At 48.4% G+C, this 16,320-nt stretch overlaps 1 protein-coding gene across 1 annotated transcript in view; it reads left to right on the forward strand.

The window, feature by feature from the left end:
• Nucleotides 1-302: 302 nt before the first annotated feature.
• The window catches only part of LOC128948599 (serine/threonine-protein kinase pim-1-like), a gene marked incomplete at its 3' end in the record, with an annotated part of 36,777 nt that continues 20,759 nt past the window's right edge, over nucleotides 303-16,320 (forward strand). The window contains exon 1 of the mRNA XM_054293370.1: nucleotides 303-332. Coding sequence (XP_054149345.1) covers nucleotides 303-332 — 30 coding nt within the window. The remainder of the gene's footprint in view (nucleotides 333-16,320) is intronic.

A 16,320-nucleotide genomic window follows, 5' to 3' on the forward strand; every position in this document is an offset into this window, starting at 1 on the left:
TATAGACTGTTGACTTGGGAAGAGAATTCCAGAGATTGCTGCATATACACTTGCAAAAACGTGCGTTATGGTGCTGGCACTGCAAGTATATGCACAGTGGGTCAGCGACCCTGCTGTGATGGCGGCAGCAGCCACGGCTCGGGGCACCTGCGGGGCTGTGCCACTCCGAACTCGGCATGGGCGCTGTGCCGTGGGGAGCAGCCACGGCGGGCAGCTCACCTGAGATGCTGCGCTGCAGCGGCGGTAGCGGCGGCAGCCGCAGGGGGAGCGGAGCCGCCACTGGGGGAGCGACCCGCGCCGCCATGGGTGCAGTGCTGGGTGCGGCGCGCGCAGTGAGTCAGCCTGCCGGCGAGTCTCGCGAAACAAGGAGCCCAGCGCAGGGGGTTCACCCGCTCCGACACAAGCGGCGCAAGACCAGAGCGCTTTTCCAGTGCGAGCGCTTCTCCCTCCGCCCCGCAGCCAGCAGGGGCCTTAGTTTCGACTTGGCAACCTAAACAAACTGTACCTTAACAGACTCCAAGTATAGCTGCGCAGCTCAGCCGGCGCCGCCATGGACAGTGTCTCCGGGGCGCAAAACTTGGTGCGGCCGGCTGGCGCTCAGCGAGCAGCAATACGAACAGCCACAGAGCCCGAGCGAGGCGGGTGGTGCCGTGCCCGCGGTGCGGTGCGGTACGCACCGGCAAGGCTGAGTGTGCGGAACTCAGCGGCAGGCGGGCAGCCCGTGGTGGGGGCCGCCGTGCCCTGCTGGCAGCCTGAAGCGACGGCAGCGACGGCGCAAAGAGGGCGCAGCGCGGTGGGGGGGGCCCACTGCCGTGGGGCTGCGACTCGCGCCGCCGAAATGCTGCGCTGCGTCCAGCAGCAACTCCGTTAACCCACTGCACCACAGCGACACCAGCAGCGGCGACCCAATCCCAGGGCCTTCCAAGCGTGACTACTTTCCCACCTCCGCCCCGCGGCCGGCAGAAGCTTCAGTTTTAGACCTAACAGCCGTAATAAATGTGACTCTTGTCAAAAAAAGAAAAGATCCCTACTGCAGTTAGGAAACCAGTGATAATAAATAGGCGACACCAAGGAGCATTACTATCAAGACGTTCCTCACCTAAGTTAAAAAGACTTTTTGTTCTTCCTGTCAGAGACTGTGAAATAGAATGAGTAGTGAATGCGTGGGCCAAATTTCGGCCGATTTGGCTTAGCATCCATTATTGCTGCCTTAAAATCACCTGTATTAACATAGACTTTAACATCAGAAGCCCAGATAACTCAGTCGGTGGAATATCAAACTCTGAAATTGTATTTTGAAAAATTTAAAAATGTTAAAGACATGTTAAAGCGATTGTATAAGCAAGATGTAATAAGTGTACTTTTTGTATTCTTTGAGCTTTGCTTGGATGTAGTAGATGTAAAAGCAAGCACTGAATTCAAAAGAATTTTTCCACAGCTACACCTTGGACAAACTCCTTATGTTTAGGTGCATTCAAGTGTAAAAATGCTGTAGCAAACACATGAAAGAAGTTGTTTTAGCTTAGTATTTTAGAGTCAGGCCTATAAGTAAGTTATAGTAAATTCTACATTCTATTCTATTTCTATAGTAGGTTCTATCTGTTGCTAATAGTTTAAGTTAAATTATCTATTTAGTGCCAATAAATGTTAAATACTGTTAAGGTTGTTTTGTTAAGTTTATGTCCTGTTAGGTTTAAGTGCTGTTCAGTTTAGTTTCTGTTAAATTTAGGTGTTATTAGGTTTAAGTGAAGTTAGATTCTGTAACATTTAAATTATATTAAGTTTAAGTTATGTAGAATTTAAAGTCAGTTGATTTCTGTTAAAATTAAGTTCTGTTAAATTTAAGTGATTTTACATGTAAGTTCTGTTGATTTGAAAATCTGTTAAGTTTAAGTTCTGTTAAGGCTAAGTTTTGTTAAGGTTAAGGTCTGTTAAACTTAAGTCATGGTAAGTTAAAGTTCGTTGAGATTAATTTCTGTTAAGTTTAAGTAAAGATAAGTTTAAGTGATGTTAAGTTCTGTTAAGTTTAAATATTTTAAGGTTAAGTATTTTAAGTCTAAGTGCTATTAAGTTTAAGTGATGTTATACAGATTTATGCTTTTATGCTAGGCATTTATTTTATGACTTTTGTGCAAGGTGTTGTCGTGAACATCAGAGAAACTCTAGTTAGAAGAGACAATCAGAAGCATTTGTGAGTAGAGCCACTCCTGTTTGAAGTATATCTGCTGTTTGAGAATGGAAAGCAAACTTACCAGACAATCGATGCAGATGAAACCTGCGCACATGTTGCTCCTGTAGCTTATTTTTGTAGGTTGTATTGGCACACCTGAGTTTTGTTTGAGCCTTGTAGCAGCATAGAATCCTTTTTGTATCTGTCTTATGGCATACCCTATAAATAGTGATAGCCTTTTCGGTTTGTCTCCCTGGCTTAGATCCCTTGTAAGAGAGAAACCTTGCTAGTGGAGAACACTGCTTGTAATGTAATAGTTGTTAGAATTGCCTATTCTTGAATTGCAAAGAGTATGACGCAGTTAACCCATCAAACCTTGCCTGTGCAACAAGAAAACAGGGGAATTTTGGAGAAATGGCTACATGACAGAGGTCACGTAGACATTTGCTTGTTAGCCAACCAGGAGCTGAGAGAGTACCGAACACAGCTAGTTTGAGTTTTGCACCTGCAAGATAGCGTGTCCTTGGGCCTAGCTGGGTATGATAACAAGTAGACAGAGAGACGTGGGAAATAGGGAATGTAGGCCCAAAGGAATGAGGAAGAGTTGATGGTATAGTTTAACCAATAGATCGTTTGGCTTACAGAATATTCATAAGCTTCTTACTTGCTGTATAAGTGTCTGATGCTCTCTTCAATAAACGGAACTTGCTTATCACTCCTATTGAGTGTCCGAGTTTTCCCTTACCGACAAATGCCTCATCCCCGACAGAGGCCTCATTCTGCTACAGAGACCTATTCTACAAAGTTCCCTTAGCCAAGGTGCAAAGCTCTGTCCTTGGAACAAATCATCTAACCATGACCCACCATCTTCCTTAATTGGAGCTGTCAAATCTTTCAGCTTTTGTATGCTTTTGTGGATGGATTCAGAGTGATCAGAAAGGTTCATGCAACACAATCCTTCAAATTCCTCACAACCATGTCCATGTGCCTGTAAAAGAAAATCAATTGCTGCTCTGTTCTGTAAAGTTGCATGTCTGACAGCACTAACATCAGTCATCATGTCACTAATTGCAATGGAAGTAGCACTGTCTTCTTTCTTCAGACAACACCCCAATCGGTATAGTGGTTTCATGCCTCGCCCGAGGCAAGTTGATGGAGAAATCAAGTTGATGTACCTCATTTTGCAGGGCCCTAGGGTCTGAAATTGCTATTACAGTTTTCTTTTTAATGATGGGCACATCTTTTTTCTCTGTGTTTTCTCTTGATGGCTTACTTAACACTAGGTGCTATCACAGTGAGTTGTCTGATGCTACATGAGCCACATTTAATTTCTGAGGGAATGTCCTGCCAGGCTTTATCTCCACAAATGAGCCAATATTCTGTTGCTTATTGTCATGGGGACTCATCTAGGTCATCTACTTGTCAGCAGTTTCACCCTTAGGGGACACTGGGGTAGTACAATTGCACCCCAAACTTTAGTATCTGTCCTCAGGATGATGGGGAGTAACATTTAACTGTGGATCTCCCTGGTACTGAAACTCAGCACAAAATTCCATCACCAATGAACCAGGAATTCCAATTCTTGAGGTTCAGAAGGTGCTTTAAGAGGATCAGGGGCTCAGTGATGCCAGCTGGTTATGGGATTGGTCTCGTTGGCAGCCTCACACCAATATTTGTCACGATTGGGTATTGGCTACTCCTTGGCTGGCACAGGCACACCGACCAAACAGGTTGCAAAGGATTTGTCTGGGCTCAAATTGGTCAAACACATGGTGTCTGAGCCTGCTGACTTGGCTAAAGCAAGGCAAACATTCATTTTTGGTTGATCTACAGGCATGTATGCATGCAAAAGCAAGCAAGAAAAACCAACAAATGCCAGTATATCATTTGATCAAACTCCATGTTCCTGTTCAGCTGTTTTTTGGCAAAAGCTTCCCCATCTATTTCAGTTCTCAAGCAAATCTTTTAGCACTTGTTCAGGGACTGGCCAACTATAGGGCACTAACCTTCAATTTTTACAAATTTGGATATCTTAGACTTCTTTTGAACACAATGGACACCACGCTTTTGCTGAAAGAGCTCTGTGATACAAACCATTTCCACAGTCCAAAAATCAACATCAAACTCAAGATTTGTAGCTTTCACAGGTTGAACAGGGAACGTCTGGCATGAACCGTACCTTCTCCGTGCAGCTCACGTCTGCGTGCTCATTTCCCTGCAGCTGGAATTGTCGCTGTGCTCTTTCACATCCTTCGTGGGGACCCACTTAGGTCCAGCACCTGTGCAAATACAAGCATACCCTTTGCCCCAAGCGATTAGTGCAAATGGTCCTTCAATTTGTCCTAACTGAAGGTTTCTGATCAAAACTGAAGGATTTTCTTTCAATTTTGCCTGTGTGCTGTTTGAAAAGTGCCTAAAAATTGGAGGATTAGGTCCTGCAAATGAGCTATTCAAAACATAAAGACGTCTAAAGCTTTGCTCAACCTCATCTGGGGTATTGCTTCAGCCATTCCCCCTTTTGTTGATCTAGAATGGGTTTTACAGTGGTGCATCCTTTTAACAATTTCCTGACCTGTATGGGAATAGGGAATTCCAAAAGTGTGGCGAACATCCCGGTCCATCAAAAATGTGGCCAATTTTTGAGCTGTGTATGTGGGACCATTTGTCAGTTTTCATCTCGTGGGGGATCAGTTTGGCGAGCTGTGGACCCAGTGACACTGACAAGGACAAAAGCAAAAGACAAGAGGCGCTCTCTCTTCCCGGGACCAAAATCCCACAGCTTTAATGGAGAACAGCTCCAGGAGAGAAAAGGAGTGTCCAAGGGAGGAAAGAGGATGTCCAGGGGAGGAAAGAGAGCGTCCACCTCGTGGCAGAAGACTTTAAACCCTTGGGGAAGGGGGTGGTAGAAAGGAACTGCCATAGTTCAACATGATAAATCACCACACTGTAGTTTTCTGCATAAATTGCTGCACTTGTTGCAAACAAAATCCTAAAATCTCCCCAAACACAACCGTGCAGTCCCAAATGACCACAGTGTGGGAGAAAAACCATTCAACCCCCCTGTATACCCAAGCACCAGGTGTCACAGGGAGCACCAACCCCTGCAATTAGAAAGTCCACACACACAGGCTCACTGGGAAAGGAGTATCTCTTTACGAGGGGACAGAGTGCTCACTTTTCTCAACACAACACACACCATCCACCACATCAGCATCCACCCACATCATCTTCCTCAAACATTCACACACTGAAAACACAACCACAATTACGACACACAGGAAAGAATGCAGCAATAAAACAGGATTTGCTCCATTCACCCCCAGAATTGCTAGCAGGTCCTTATTGACACAGCAAATGCTTTCTGCCAGCAGCCAGACCCAAACCCAAACGGTACAGGTGTACGTTGTGCACAGGACATCTCTGTGTGACTTGTGAACAGCCCTTTCCCTGTGTACGCCTTACAGGTTACTTTATACAGAGTTAAACGTTCCCTTTCTCCTCAGTCCCAGCAGTCTTGTCTGTCCCCCACGAGGAACAGCCAAGAGCGGAGGTGCCTCCAGGAAAGGAATGTCCTGGCAGCGCCCAGAGACGTCCAGAGCCCGGCTGTTCTCACTGGAGCAGAGAAGCGTTCCTGCTGCGGTCACCAAATGAGGTGTGGAATAGAACTCACCACAGTTAAAGGTAGAAGGTGGTATGTTTATTACAGCCAGGCACACAAGGAGTTGTCTCCTAAAGACATGTGTGAAGAATCACTGCCTCTCTACTATCTAAAAAAGTCTTACACATTAATATAATTTCCGAAATTATTAATACATATTCATTAGGTAACCCCACCTGCTCCCTTTGTATTCAAATGTATTATAACTGAGTCCAAAGTTCCTTCACATTTGCGGATTCTTTCACTTCAAATGGGTTGGTGGCTTTTAAAGTGGGGAAAGGTGTCCTTCTGATGAAGGCCAAGATGTCTTCCTCAATTTGACCTCTTTCCTTATGACCTGTTTGCAGGCTTTCGAACCCCTTGGCTATAGCTGAAGTTTCAGGGCCCAGGTGCAGGCTACAGTCCTCTTCTTTGTCACAAAGAAATCCGCATCCCATCCCGCTTCTTTAACCATAGTAAAGACAGGCAAGTGATATATTAGCCTAGCCTTAACTACCTTATCTGCTAAAAATTAACCATCCCTTATTATTTCTACTCTTCTTGCTATACTCTTTCCCCCAAACTAAATCTTGCTAAAATGTTAACTCTTCCACTTCTTTTAAATCTTTGATTCATTGGCCTCATCTCAGCCATCCATGTGTGAGCTGATGCCATAACTGGGAAATTCCACTCTTGAGCAGGAGATGTAAGGCCTGGTTCTGAGCTGGAAGGGTGAGAAGAATGAGATGCACAGCGTTTTGATCCAGGGGATGTCCTGAAAGTGCACTGCCTACCTGCTCCTGCTGCCGAGCACCACGCTCCATCTCCTTCTCCTGCTCAGCAAATTTTTAGGAATCCAGGGCTTGGTATGTATTATTTGCTACTGCAACAAATAGAATGAATTTGCTTTGCAATCCCAGTTTTGTCCTGGGTTATTTTGTGCATGGGTCTCCTCCTGAACCCGTGTCAAAGACCGGCAGGGACCTACAGGACGCTCCTATTTTCATGACAGTAAATTCGGAGAAGTGATTTAAGTATCAATAAGTCAATAAGTATCAATGAGTAAATCAAATAATTTGGGGGAATATTTAGCCTGTGAGTTTCAGCAAAGTATTGAATATGTCTTAGATCCATGGATACAAAGTAGTAAGTGAGATTGCTGGGGGTGCATGTGTTAGGGAAGTGATTCCCCACATACCCAATGCTGAGATCAAGGATTGCCTCTCTTCTAACCCTGAGCTGGCAGCAGGGATCAGGCTCTTCTTGGTAACATTCATTTTGAAGACCTATGTTGAGCAGGTAAGAATGGTCAAAATGAAATCTTTTCCAGCTGTTTCCCTTTGATTTACCTGTTTGAGGGTTAAAATTCTGTGCTGCAGGTGTCCTGGGTGTGTGCAGAGCAGTGCAGCCCCAGAAACTCCTTGGCTTGCCCACAGGTTGTCATGCCTTGTTCCCAGGTGTGCCCAGCTGTGGCAGGAGAAGGAGCCCGCAGTGCAGTGGGCACCGTGCCCTGCCCAGCCGGACTCTCTGGCACAGAGCAGCAGCAGCGCCAGCACCGTTCAACCCGCTCCTGCCTTGGCTTCCCCTGGCACACAGAAGCCTCTGGAAATCAGCAGTGCCAGTGGCGTTCCCAGCTTGGAGCAGCTGCTGCTGGCGGGCAGATGCTGCCAGTTCGACTGCTGCCAAAGGGGAAGAAAGGCAGAGATGTACCCGCACCGGACCCCTGGGCATGTCCAAAAAAGGTGCAAATATGTGGGGAGATTTGTTAGGAAGCATTTCAGCTGTGATGCCAACAGTGGCTTCTCTCCTGGTTCTGTGTGTTCTGGATGAGTAATGCAATGGTTGGCTCTGACAATTACGAAGCAGATGTTATGTGGATGTTCAAATGTGTAGTGATGATACTGTAATATATCCTTCCATAGTCCTCTTTCCCATCCCCCTTGTAGTCAGGGCATTTGGGGAGGGCTGGCTTGTGACCAGCAGGCAGCACACCAACACCTGACCTCCAGTCAAGATGCAAGAAAGTAATCTCCACCAATGGAACAGCAGAGAAAGAGTTGACTGACAAAACTTTTGGAGGAGCTAGGGGTATAAAAGGCAGAGCATCGTTTTTGTAGATGAGCACATGGCTGCTAGTCACAGAGACTCCAAATGCTGCAATTTTTCCTTATTTAGTCGTTTGTTGAGGTTTACTAAACCTTTAAAATTTTAAAAGTGAGAGTCATTTCTCACATGTGCAATGCTGTGGGCCATTTTCTTGGCCTGGTTTCCTTTGCTTGTGTCCCATCTGAGTGCTCAGCTGGGGTACAGGCTGTAGGTCTATGGGACACTCTTGGAGTTCCTCTTGGATCCCCTGAACAACAAGGTTTGGCCCATGAGGGGAATTTTGTGCTGCTTTGTGACAGAGAAGAACTTTCCAGACTCTTTTGTGTTTGCTGTAGGGAAGGTTGGTTATTGCTTTGCATAAATTCACAGATCAACGTGGAGCGTTTGCTTTGTGATGTCGGTGCATGGTTGCCACCTTGTCGTAGTGACATCAGAAGGTTGCCTTGGTGCACGGAAGGCCTGAGTGTCAGCGCAGCTCTAGTGCTGCTCACATCAGGAGAATCCTCCTGGTTGGGGAATTTGTCAGTGGGCAGCTGCACTCTGACAAGAGTCTTGTGTCTTTCAGTGTTGTGGTGAACTCCCAAAACACTGCTACCATGTTTCACCATCTGGCCACGGCAGCTTTTGCTGCTTATGGTGTTTGTTTTTCCGCGTATTACGTGACACACTTTGTTTTTAAGTAGAGTTTTCCATTCTACTTAGGTCTGGTTGCATCCTAACCTGGCTTTTGTATGTCTTCCTGCTCTTTCTTGGTGGCTGACTTTCTGATTTTGAAACAGAAAGAGCATTAGGATGCCACTGGTTTGGTAAAGCTCCTGTCAAGAGGTTCAGCTAAAAAGGGGGTGTCTGTAGCCACAGGGGCAGCATTTGCAGGGGAACCTGCAGGGCTCCGTTCCCTCCACGGGAGAGTCTGTGGCAGCAGAGTCTGTCATTTCCTCAGTTTGCTGGGTCAAGCAGGACACCTTTGAAAATGTAGACTGGCAGACATTCTTTAAGGCCTTCCAAAAACTCTGCAGTTGTTCCCAGAATTCAGAGAAAGCTTCTTTCTTCTTAAATTTTGTCATGAAAGGATTTGACTGTCTAACTTAATAATCTTTTACTGAGTGCTAAAATAGTTATTCCCTTTGAAAGGAAGTGCAAACTCTAAAGCAGTGAGTGTCTACTTCTGAACCCTAGAGGTGCTGCTGTGCTCTTCCAAAATCAAACTGCCACTGCTCAGGGGAATTTTGGGAAGCTTTTCTGGGCAACCGTTTCCTGCAAGTTAATGAGAATTAGTGCATGTAACTGATTGGAAAAAATAAAAAAAAGTACCTGAAGGAGAGGATTTCAGAAGCTGTTTTATGTCTTTGGTAGAACAGGAGCATTGAGTGTTAAAGAACAATTTGCATTTTCTTGATCATATTTGTATTCATTTACTGGCTAAACTGGCTGCAGTGTAGGCACAGCCAAGAATATTGTCCATATCCCTTGCTGGCTGTGTGAATGAAATGTGTCTCCTGGAGGGATGTTGTGAAACGGGAAATCATCTCTGTTTGGGTTGACTTGTTCTGTGGGATTCAGCAGCCCAGGCAGTTTCATGAGAGCATCTGGTTCATTTTCCCTTCCCACTACAGGTCACCTGAAGCGTGTATTCAGCAGTGCTGAAGATCCTGAGGTGAGTGAGAAAGGAACATTTCATGTTCCTGGTGTTTAAGAATTGTAGAGGAAGATGTGAGCTTGGCCAGTAGCAATAGACTGTAGAGGGCCTGCTAGGGAGGCTGAAAGAAAATCCATTTCCATGCCTGAGACAAAAGTACAAAGGCAGCGATAGATATTTGTAAATTTCCTTCTCAGAGTTTGAAGAACTAAAAACCTACTTTTGAAAAGAGAACGATGCTTGCTGACAGCAGATAGGGAAAATTTAAATAAGAGCAATTTCCTGTACAGTTGAATTAGATCATTTTAATTTAAACAGAGTGACTTAGACTCCTATTCCTATCAAACTTCACGATATCTACTTGGAACATGAGGTGGTGGAAAAGGAAGGCTATCTTGAAACGGCACATGCAGTATCTGAAGAGCATTGGGCACCTTTGTGGCTGGGGAGCTGCGTGGGCCAAAAGGACGCAGGGCTGGCGGCCTTGAGCAGCTGAAGATGAGGCAGCATGGGGCCAGGGGGCCAAGAAGGCCAAGGGCACGGTGGCTGTGCCAGCAGCAGTGGGGCAGCAGGAGCAGGGCAGTGAGCGTGGCCTGTGCTGGGCAGCGCTGCGGCCACAGCTGGAGTGCTGTGTGCAGCTGTGGGCCCTGGGAAGCAGAAATCATGGAGGGGCTGCAGCGTGTGCACAGAAGGACAGGGGAGCTGGGCAAGGGGGGGCAGCACAAGGCCAGGGAGGAGGTGCTGAGGGAGCTTTAGCCTGGACAATGGGGGCTCCTGAGGGACCTTCAGGCAGACTTCCATAGATCCCTGCCTTAGATCCATAGAGCCAATGCTCAGCACAAGGGCTGTTTCCCTGCCAAACATCCCTTCACTGCATCCAAGTGCTTAAGACACTTGAGTAGGTAACACTTTCATGTTTTGTTTATTTGTTTGTTTATTTGCTAGAAGGGGAAGGCTTGTGTAATTTCTCCTTCTCCAGGGAGCAAGGGAGCTTTTTCTCAATCTTTCCTACCCTTTTCCAGCACTGGCAGAAACACATCACTTTCAGGTTAATGACTCCCGTGTCTTTTGGCTGCCCAGGGAATCAGTGTGTATTGTGTTTGGGAATTGAGCAGGAAATCAATGCCCTTGCATTCCAGCTGGTGCTCAGAGATCACAAGAGCTGGGAGGGGCTGGGCTGCATTTCTGATTCCAGCCACTTCAGCACTACCAGTGTGATCGAGTCCAAGAGAAGAACTTGCCCGAGCACAGATGCACAAAGAGTGCAGTTCCCAGTGCAATGCTCTGGGTGTCTGGTTGCATTCCATAGGGACCCACATGCTCCAGATTCCCCAAGAGTGCGCGTTACTGAAGCAACAGGAGAGCAAGTTCAGGATTGTAGCTGAGTGGGGCACTGGCTACCAAGTTCTGATGTGTGTAGCAACAGAGGGGACAGTAAAGAGAGATTTCAGTAATGAGATCTGTCTGTCTATCTATCTATCTATCTATCTATCCATCTATCTATCTATCTATTTATCTATCTATGTAACATTTACATAATTGAATCTTCCTAGCTCTGGCCCAAGGCAGTTGGAGGTGCAAAGCTCACCTAAAGCATCCCTTTCAGGAGAGGATTAGAGACATGCTCCCTCGACCAATTCTGAGCAGGCAGAGATGTTTTCCCCTCCAGATATTTTTTTCCCCTCAGAGTTGTTTTCCTCCTCCGGCCTCTTCTGCCCTCAAGTCCCCAGTTAATTCTATAAATTTCTGCCTGTCCTAGAGAGGTGCAACAATTCCATGTTTAGGTGGTGTTTGGTGAGTCTGGTCACACATGCATTATGTGACACATGGTTTCCTTCACTGGCATCCCCAGGGCTGCGTAAGTGCATTTATTCATGGGGCCTTAGGAGAGTCTTCTCTTTCCCTCAGCAGCAGCAGCAGCAGCAGCAGCAGCAGCAGGGAGCGGTGGCAGGGCCAGGACGAGGAGGAGGTGGCTGCCCTGGCCCTTTGCTCCCAGGCCCCAGGCCAGGAGGGCTCTGGCTGCAGCAGGGCGCTCTTCGGGCAGCCCCTGGCAGCCTCTGCACGGAGCACGGCACGCTGCCCCGTCCTGCTGGTGCCACTTTTCTTCAGCAATACCCTAGCTCCTCTTCACAAGGAAAAAACTCCAGCAATCTAAAAAGAGATCATTCAAGTACAGTTCTACCTGCCTTTGCATTGTAGTTCAGGGCATGTGTTTTTTTGTCTATAATTTCATGATTTTTATGAAAACATGCATTCATATCTGCACATTTTTGTGGTTTTAATTATTCATATACCTAAACACTCCGTTTTAAACTCTTGATTTATTGCAGTTGGTAATTATGAGGTAGTATATTTTAAAATGTCACAAAACAACACCTTTTGGGTAGTTTTTCTCACTCTTAAAAAAACCCCATAAGCCATTTTAGTCTCTGTTACTCCAAGTTGGTTCATTATGCCCTATTTTAAATCAGGGCTACAATACTTTTATAGGATTGAGAGAGCTCCAATGAAATGCACACCAGTGATTCCTCTTGTGGAATATCATGGCCCTACCATAAAGCCTCTATTTACTTTTTTTTTTTTCTCTCATTAGCACAACTGCAAACACATGTTTAGTTGCAAACTTACACAAGATGAGCAAAATCAAAATGATGTGATGGGCCTTTGGGATCTCCTTGCTGATCCTTCTGCTTCTTCAGCTGAGCAAGGCTCTGATGCAGGCAAAGAGATTGCACTCAGTGCTACACAACCATTTGGCTGGAACTCTGCTCATTTCTAGGAACAGCTGGAGGCCTCTGTCTCCCCAGGATCTTTTGGCTGAGCCAAGCTTTGCTGGGTTTTGGCTGCAAATACCATTGCCCTTGCTTTCCTATATCCACAAGTACCATGGCTGGGCAAAAACTGCCACGTGGGCCATCTTCCAAAGGCATTTTGGTCTGGAGTTTGTGAATGAACAAGAGCCTCATCCACTTCCAAACCACATGAAAAAAAATCATGAAAGAAAACTTCCCATCCTTAACAAACAACTGACAATTCACAAGTGGATCTAGAGCTTCTTTACGCAATGAAAAGGAAGGCAGTCTTCCAATGGAGTTGTGCTTTCGGGAGTTTTTCTTCTGACTCGCACTCCCAGCTGGCACTGGAAAAGCCACGTCTCTGCAAGTGTCAGTGTCTTCTGTCTGCCTTGAGTTGTTTTGCTGCAACAATCAGAACAGGCATCAGCCTGGAGAGAGGCTCAGCTGATGCTAGCAACAGGAGCTGCCCCAAGGAGAAAAAAGACATGAACTTTTACCTCCCAAACCCATCTCCCCAGAGGCTCAAGCAGGATTTCTCTGGTTCCCAGAAATACAAAGAAATAGGGCTGAGAAGACCCTTTGAAGCTATGTGTTCATGCCCAAGACTTTCCTGATGGCATTTGAGTTTTGCCTTTTTTCTTTTCTGTCTTTTCTGTATTCCCTGCCCATCAATTTAGAGCTCTGTAGGCTACTCGATTAGTGACTACTTTTCCCAGTCCTTTTCCATGGCCTTTGCCTAAGCAGAAAGACAAACTTCCAGAGCTCCAAGCGCCAGGGGGTAGAAGGCTCCAGTGTTATCTTGGTTCTTCCTGGGACAGACCCCTCCAGGGAGCTGGTGGACTCACCATCCCTGCAAGCCTTTGAAAGAAGACTGGAAGTGGCACTCGGTGCCGTGCTTTAGTTGAGGTATTACGCCACAGATTGGACTGGATCATCTTGAAAGTGTCTGTCTTCCAAGCCAGTGATTCTGTGAGTCTGTGACTGAGGCAGCTTTTCCTGCAGCCCTGGAAAGGGCTGCGGGGGCCCTTGGCCAAGGACGGGGATCAGGGCTCATGGAAAAGAAGCAAAGGGCTCAAAGCGAAGGCTGACAGGGCACAGCTGCCCCAGCGCGGCGCAGAGGGAGCCTCATGTCCTCCTCCTCAACCTGCGCCCTCTGCGCTGCCCTTTGCGGCGCCGGCGGCTCCTCTGGCTGCGGGGCTCCAGGGCGTGCTGGGGGCCGGGCCCTTCCTCTTCGGGAAGCGCCGGAGCCTCAGAGGCGAGCGGCCGCTGCTGTGGCCGGCAGGGGAGAGCTGCGGCTGCGGCCCCGGGCACGGCGAGCTGCTGCGATGGCCGGCTCCTGCCGCGGCTCCTGCCTCTGCTGCGGGCTCTGCTCCTGCCCTGTGCGCACAGATACGGCCGAGGGCTGCCCGGCAGCTCCCTGCCGCTCCGCAGCGGGCCCGGCCGGGCTGCTGCTCTCTGCGGCCTCTGCCCGCCGCTGCCGGCCCCGCCGCGCTCCCGCCTGCCTCTGCCGCAGCCGGCCCCACACGGGAGGCAGCACATTACCGCTGGCTCGGAAAAGCCCTGCCCGCAAACCGCCCGCCACGGCCTCGGCCTCAGGGCACAGGCTGCCGGCGTCCTCGCAGCTGCGAGCCGGCCCGGGCCGCCTGCCAGCCTCAACCACAGCTCCCGCCTGTGTCTCCATGGCCGTGGCTGCTCGGCACAGCGGGCTGAGCACAGCCAGCGCCAGCAGCAGCTCCTCACGGGCCCAGGCCCTGGGCGCTCCGAGCCCGCCCAACCCCGAATTCCAGCCCTGAGGGGCTTTGCGTCCCAATGCATCCCCTGGGGACAGCAGAGTCGGCCACTGAGCTCAGCCCATGGTGACACCACCAAGTGACCAATGGAAAATTCACCAAATCCTCATCAGAGACAAGAGAAAACTCCCATGGTGCCTGACAGCCTGAGGCAACTGCCAATTCCAGATCATTCCATCCATGTAGGAAAAGAGGCTTTTGCATTAAAGCAGAAAAGAGTTATCGAAAAGGAGGGCAGGAACAAACAACAAAGTTATTTGGACTCATGCTTCTTGTGTCTGTTAGAAAGGCCAAGAAAATGCACTCCTTGCTCTTCTGACACAGCTCTCTCTGTTCATGATGTGGGACAGCAAGTGCTGATGATGTGCAGGAGCTGATGCAAGGGAGAGGGACGAGGATGCAGCAGGCACAGTGCCAAGCTGACAGAGGGATGATCTCTGGCAGTGGAACTGAAGGAGAAGAGTTTGCAGGCAGGACAGAAAATGGCTCTTTGTTTCACCTCATCTTTCAGTGCTGCTAAGAATGTAGCCTGGAGCAAGCTGGGAACACCAGAGCCTGGAGCCCTTTCCAGGCAGGGCTGTATCAGACACAAACCAGCAGGGGACTGAGGAGCCCCTGGGGTGGCAGTGAGCAACCTCGGGCTCTGCTCACTGCTGCTGGCATTTTCTATTGAACCATCTCCAAGGACTTCTATTGTGCTCTGTATTTCTAAGGGTTTTCCCTCTTGGTTTTTTTTTGTTGTCTCCTGCACCTTTTTTTCTCCACGTTTTCCTATCCTGTCAGCAGCAGCCCTTGTCCAGAACTGGCTCTAAAATATCAGCAAAGTAGCTAGGAACAACAATGGGTGGAATCCTGCGGCTCAGGAATTCGTATGCCAGAGCCCTGCCTCTGCCTCATGCTTTGTCAGGAACTCCTTCTCTGTGCAAATCTAGGGATTAGTGGAGTTTTTTTGCCGAAGAGCTCCTGAGAAGCAAATGTTGTGCTAGGTTTCTCAGGAGTGTATCTGTTAAGTTCATTGCTGGCAAACAGAAAGTAAGGCCAGGGTAGCAGAGCAGCTGGGAGCTGGTCACTCCCTGCAAAGCGCTGGTGTAGGATGTGGGAACACCACGTTCCAGGATGGGCGAGCAGGGTCAATGTGCTCAAGGTGCTGCCAGTGAGGTTTGGGTTCACTTAGAGAGTAGTCAGGAGCAGCGACCACTGCAAGATCCAGCTGCAGTCCCCATCCATGTCCCTGTCAGTGATGGCTTTAGGGTGTCTGCAGCCTGGATCCAGAGCACCCTGGGGGGCTCCTGAGGCTGCCTTTGCACTCAGGGTGAGGATGCCCAGGGGCCCCTGAGGCTGGCAGTGGGCACCAGGGCTGGGGTTGTGGCCTGGCAGGTGTGGCTCTGGGGGCTGTGACATGCCAGGGCATGGGTCACTGTCACTGCCCTCCGCAGCCCTGGCTAGCTCTGTGATGCTCCAGGGACAATGGCAAGAGTGGGGAACTGGCTAGGTTAGGGTTTTGCCTGAGCCAGAACCTCTAGGCCAAATGCCCAGCAGTAGAGACCCTGGAGGACCGAGTGAAGGAAGCAGAGGAGGCTCTTCTGCGGTGTAAAGTGCAGCAAATTCATCAGGAGAAATAGGGGGGAAGGTCGTGCAGGCAAGAATTCCCAAAGGGAACAGATGTTGAAAAACCCCCAACATTCCTGTGACTGAATTTTTAAAATCTTTCAAAACAGGGAGTGGACACCATACAGTAACCAATAAGTGACTCTTGGGGTGTGGTTTTGAGGGCTACAACAAATCAGAACAAGGGGAGGAGAGAGCATTGGGATAGGGATTGGATCTTAGGGTGAGGGACAGGGAACTTTCTGGAGCAAAGGGTAGGGTTTGGCTGATGGATGGGGCAAAGGGGCTGGGTTGTCTTGACAGACAGGGAAAAATCTGGTGAGGAGGGAGGGGATTCCTCGAGGGACACTTGGGTAGGAGGGCATAACATAGGGGAGGAGCTAACTGTAATAACTCGGGGAACACTTGAACATACGACTATATAACAGAACATTTGACTCAATAAACTAACGCACTGCAACACAGAAATTCAGACTTTCGGCAGCTGAGAGGTGGCACTGTTAGAACCTGCAGCAGCTGGTGGAAGCCATCTCTCCCCTTCAGGTTCTTGCTGTGTGGGAAGGTGCTGCGAGTTGTGG

Source organism: Melozone crissalis, unplaced genomic scaffold (assembly GCF_028551555.1).
Source record: "Melozone crissalis strain CALT ecotype California unplaced genomic scaffold, PUWL_Pcris_2 ptg000139l_1, whole genome shotgun sequence".
Lineage (NCBI taxonomy): Eukaryota > Metazoa > Chordata > Aves > Passeriformes > Passerellidae > Melozone > Melozone crissalis.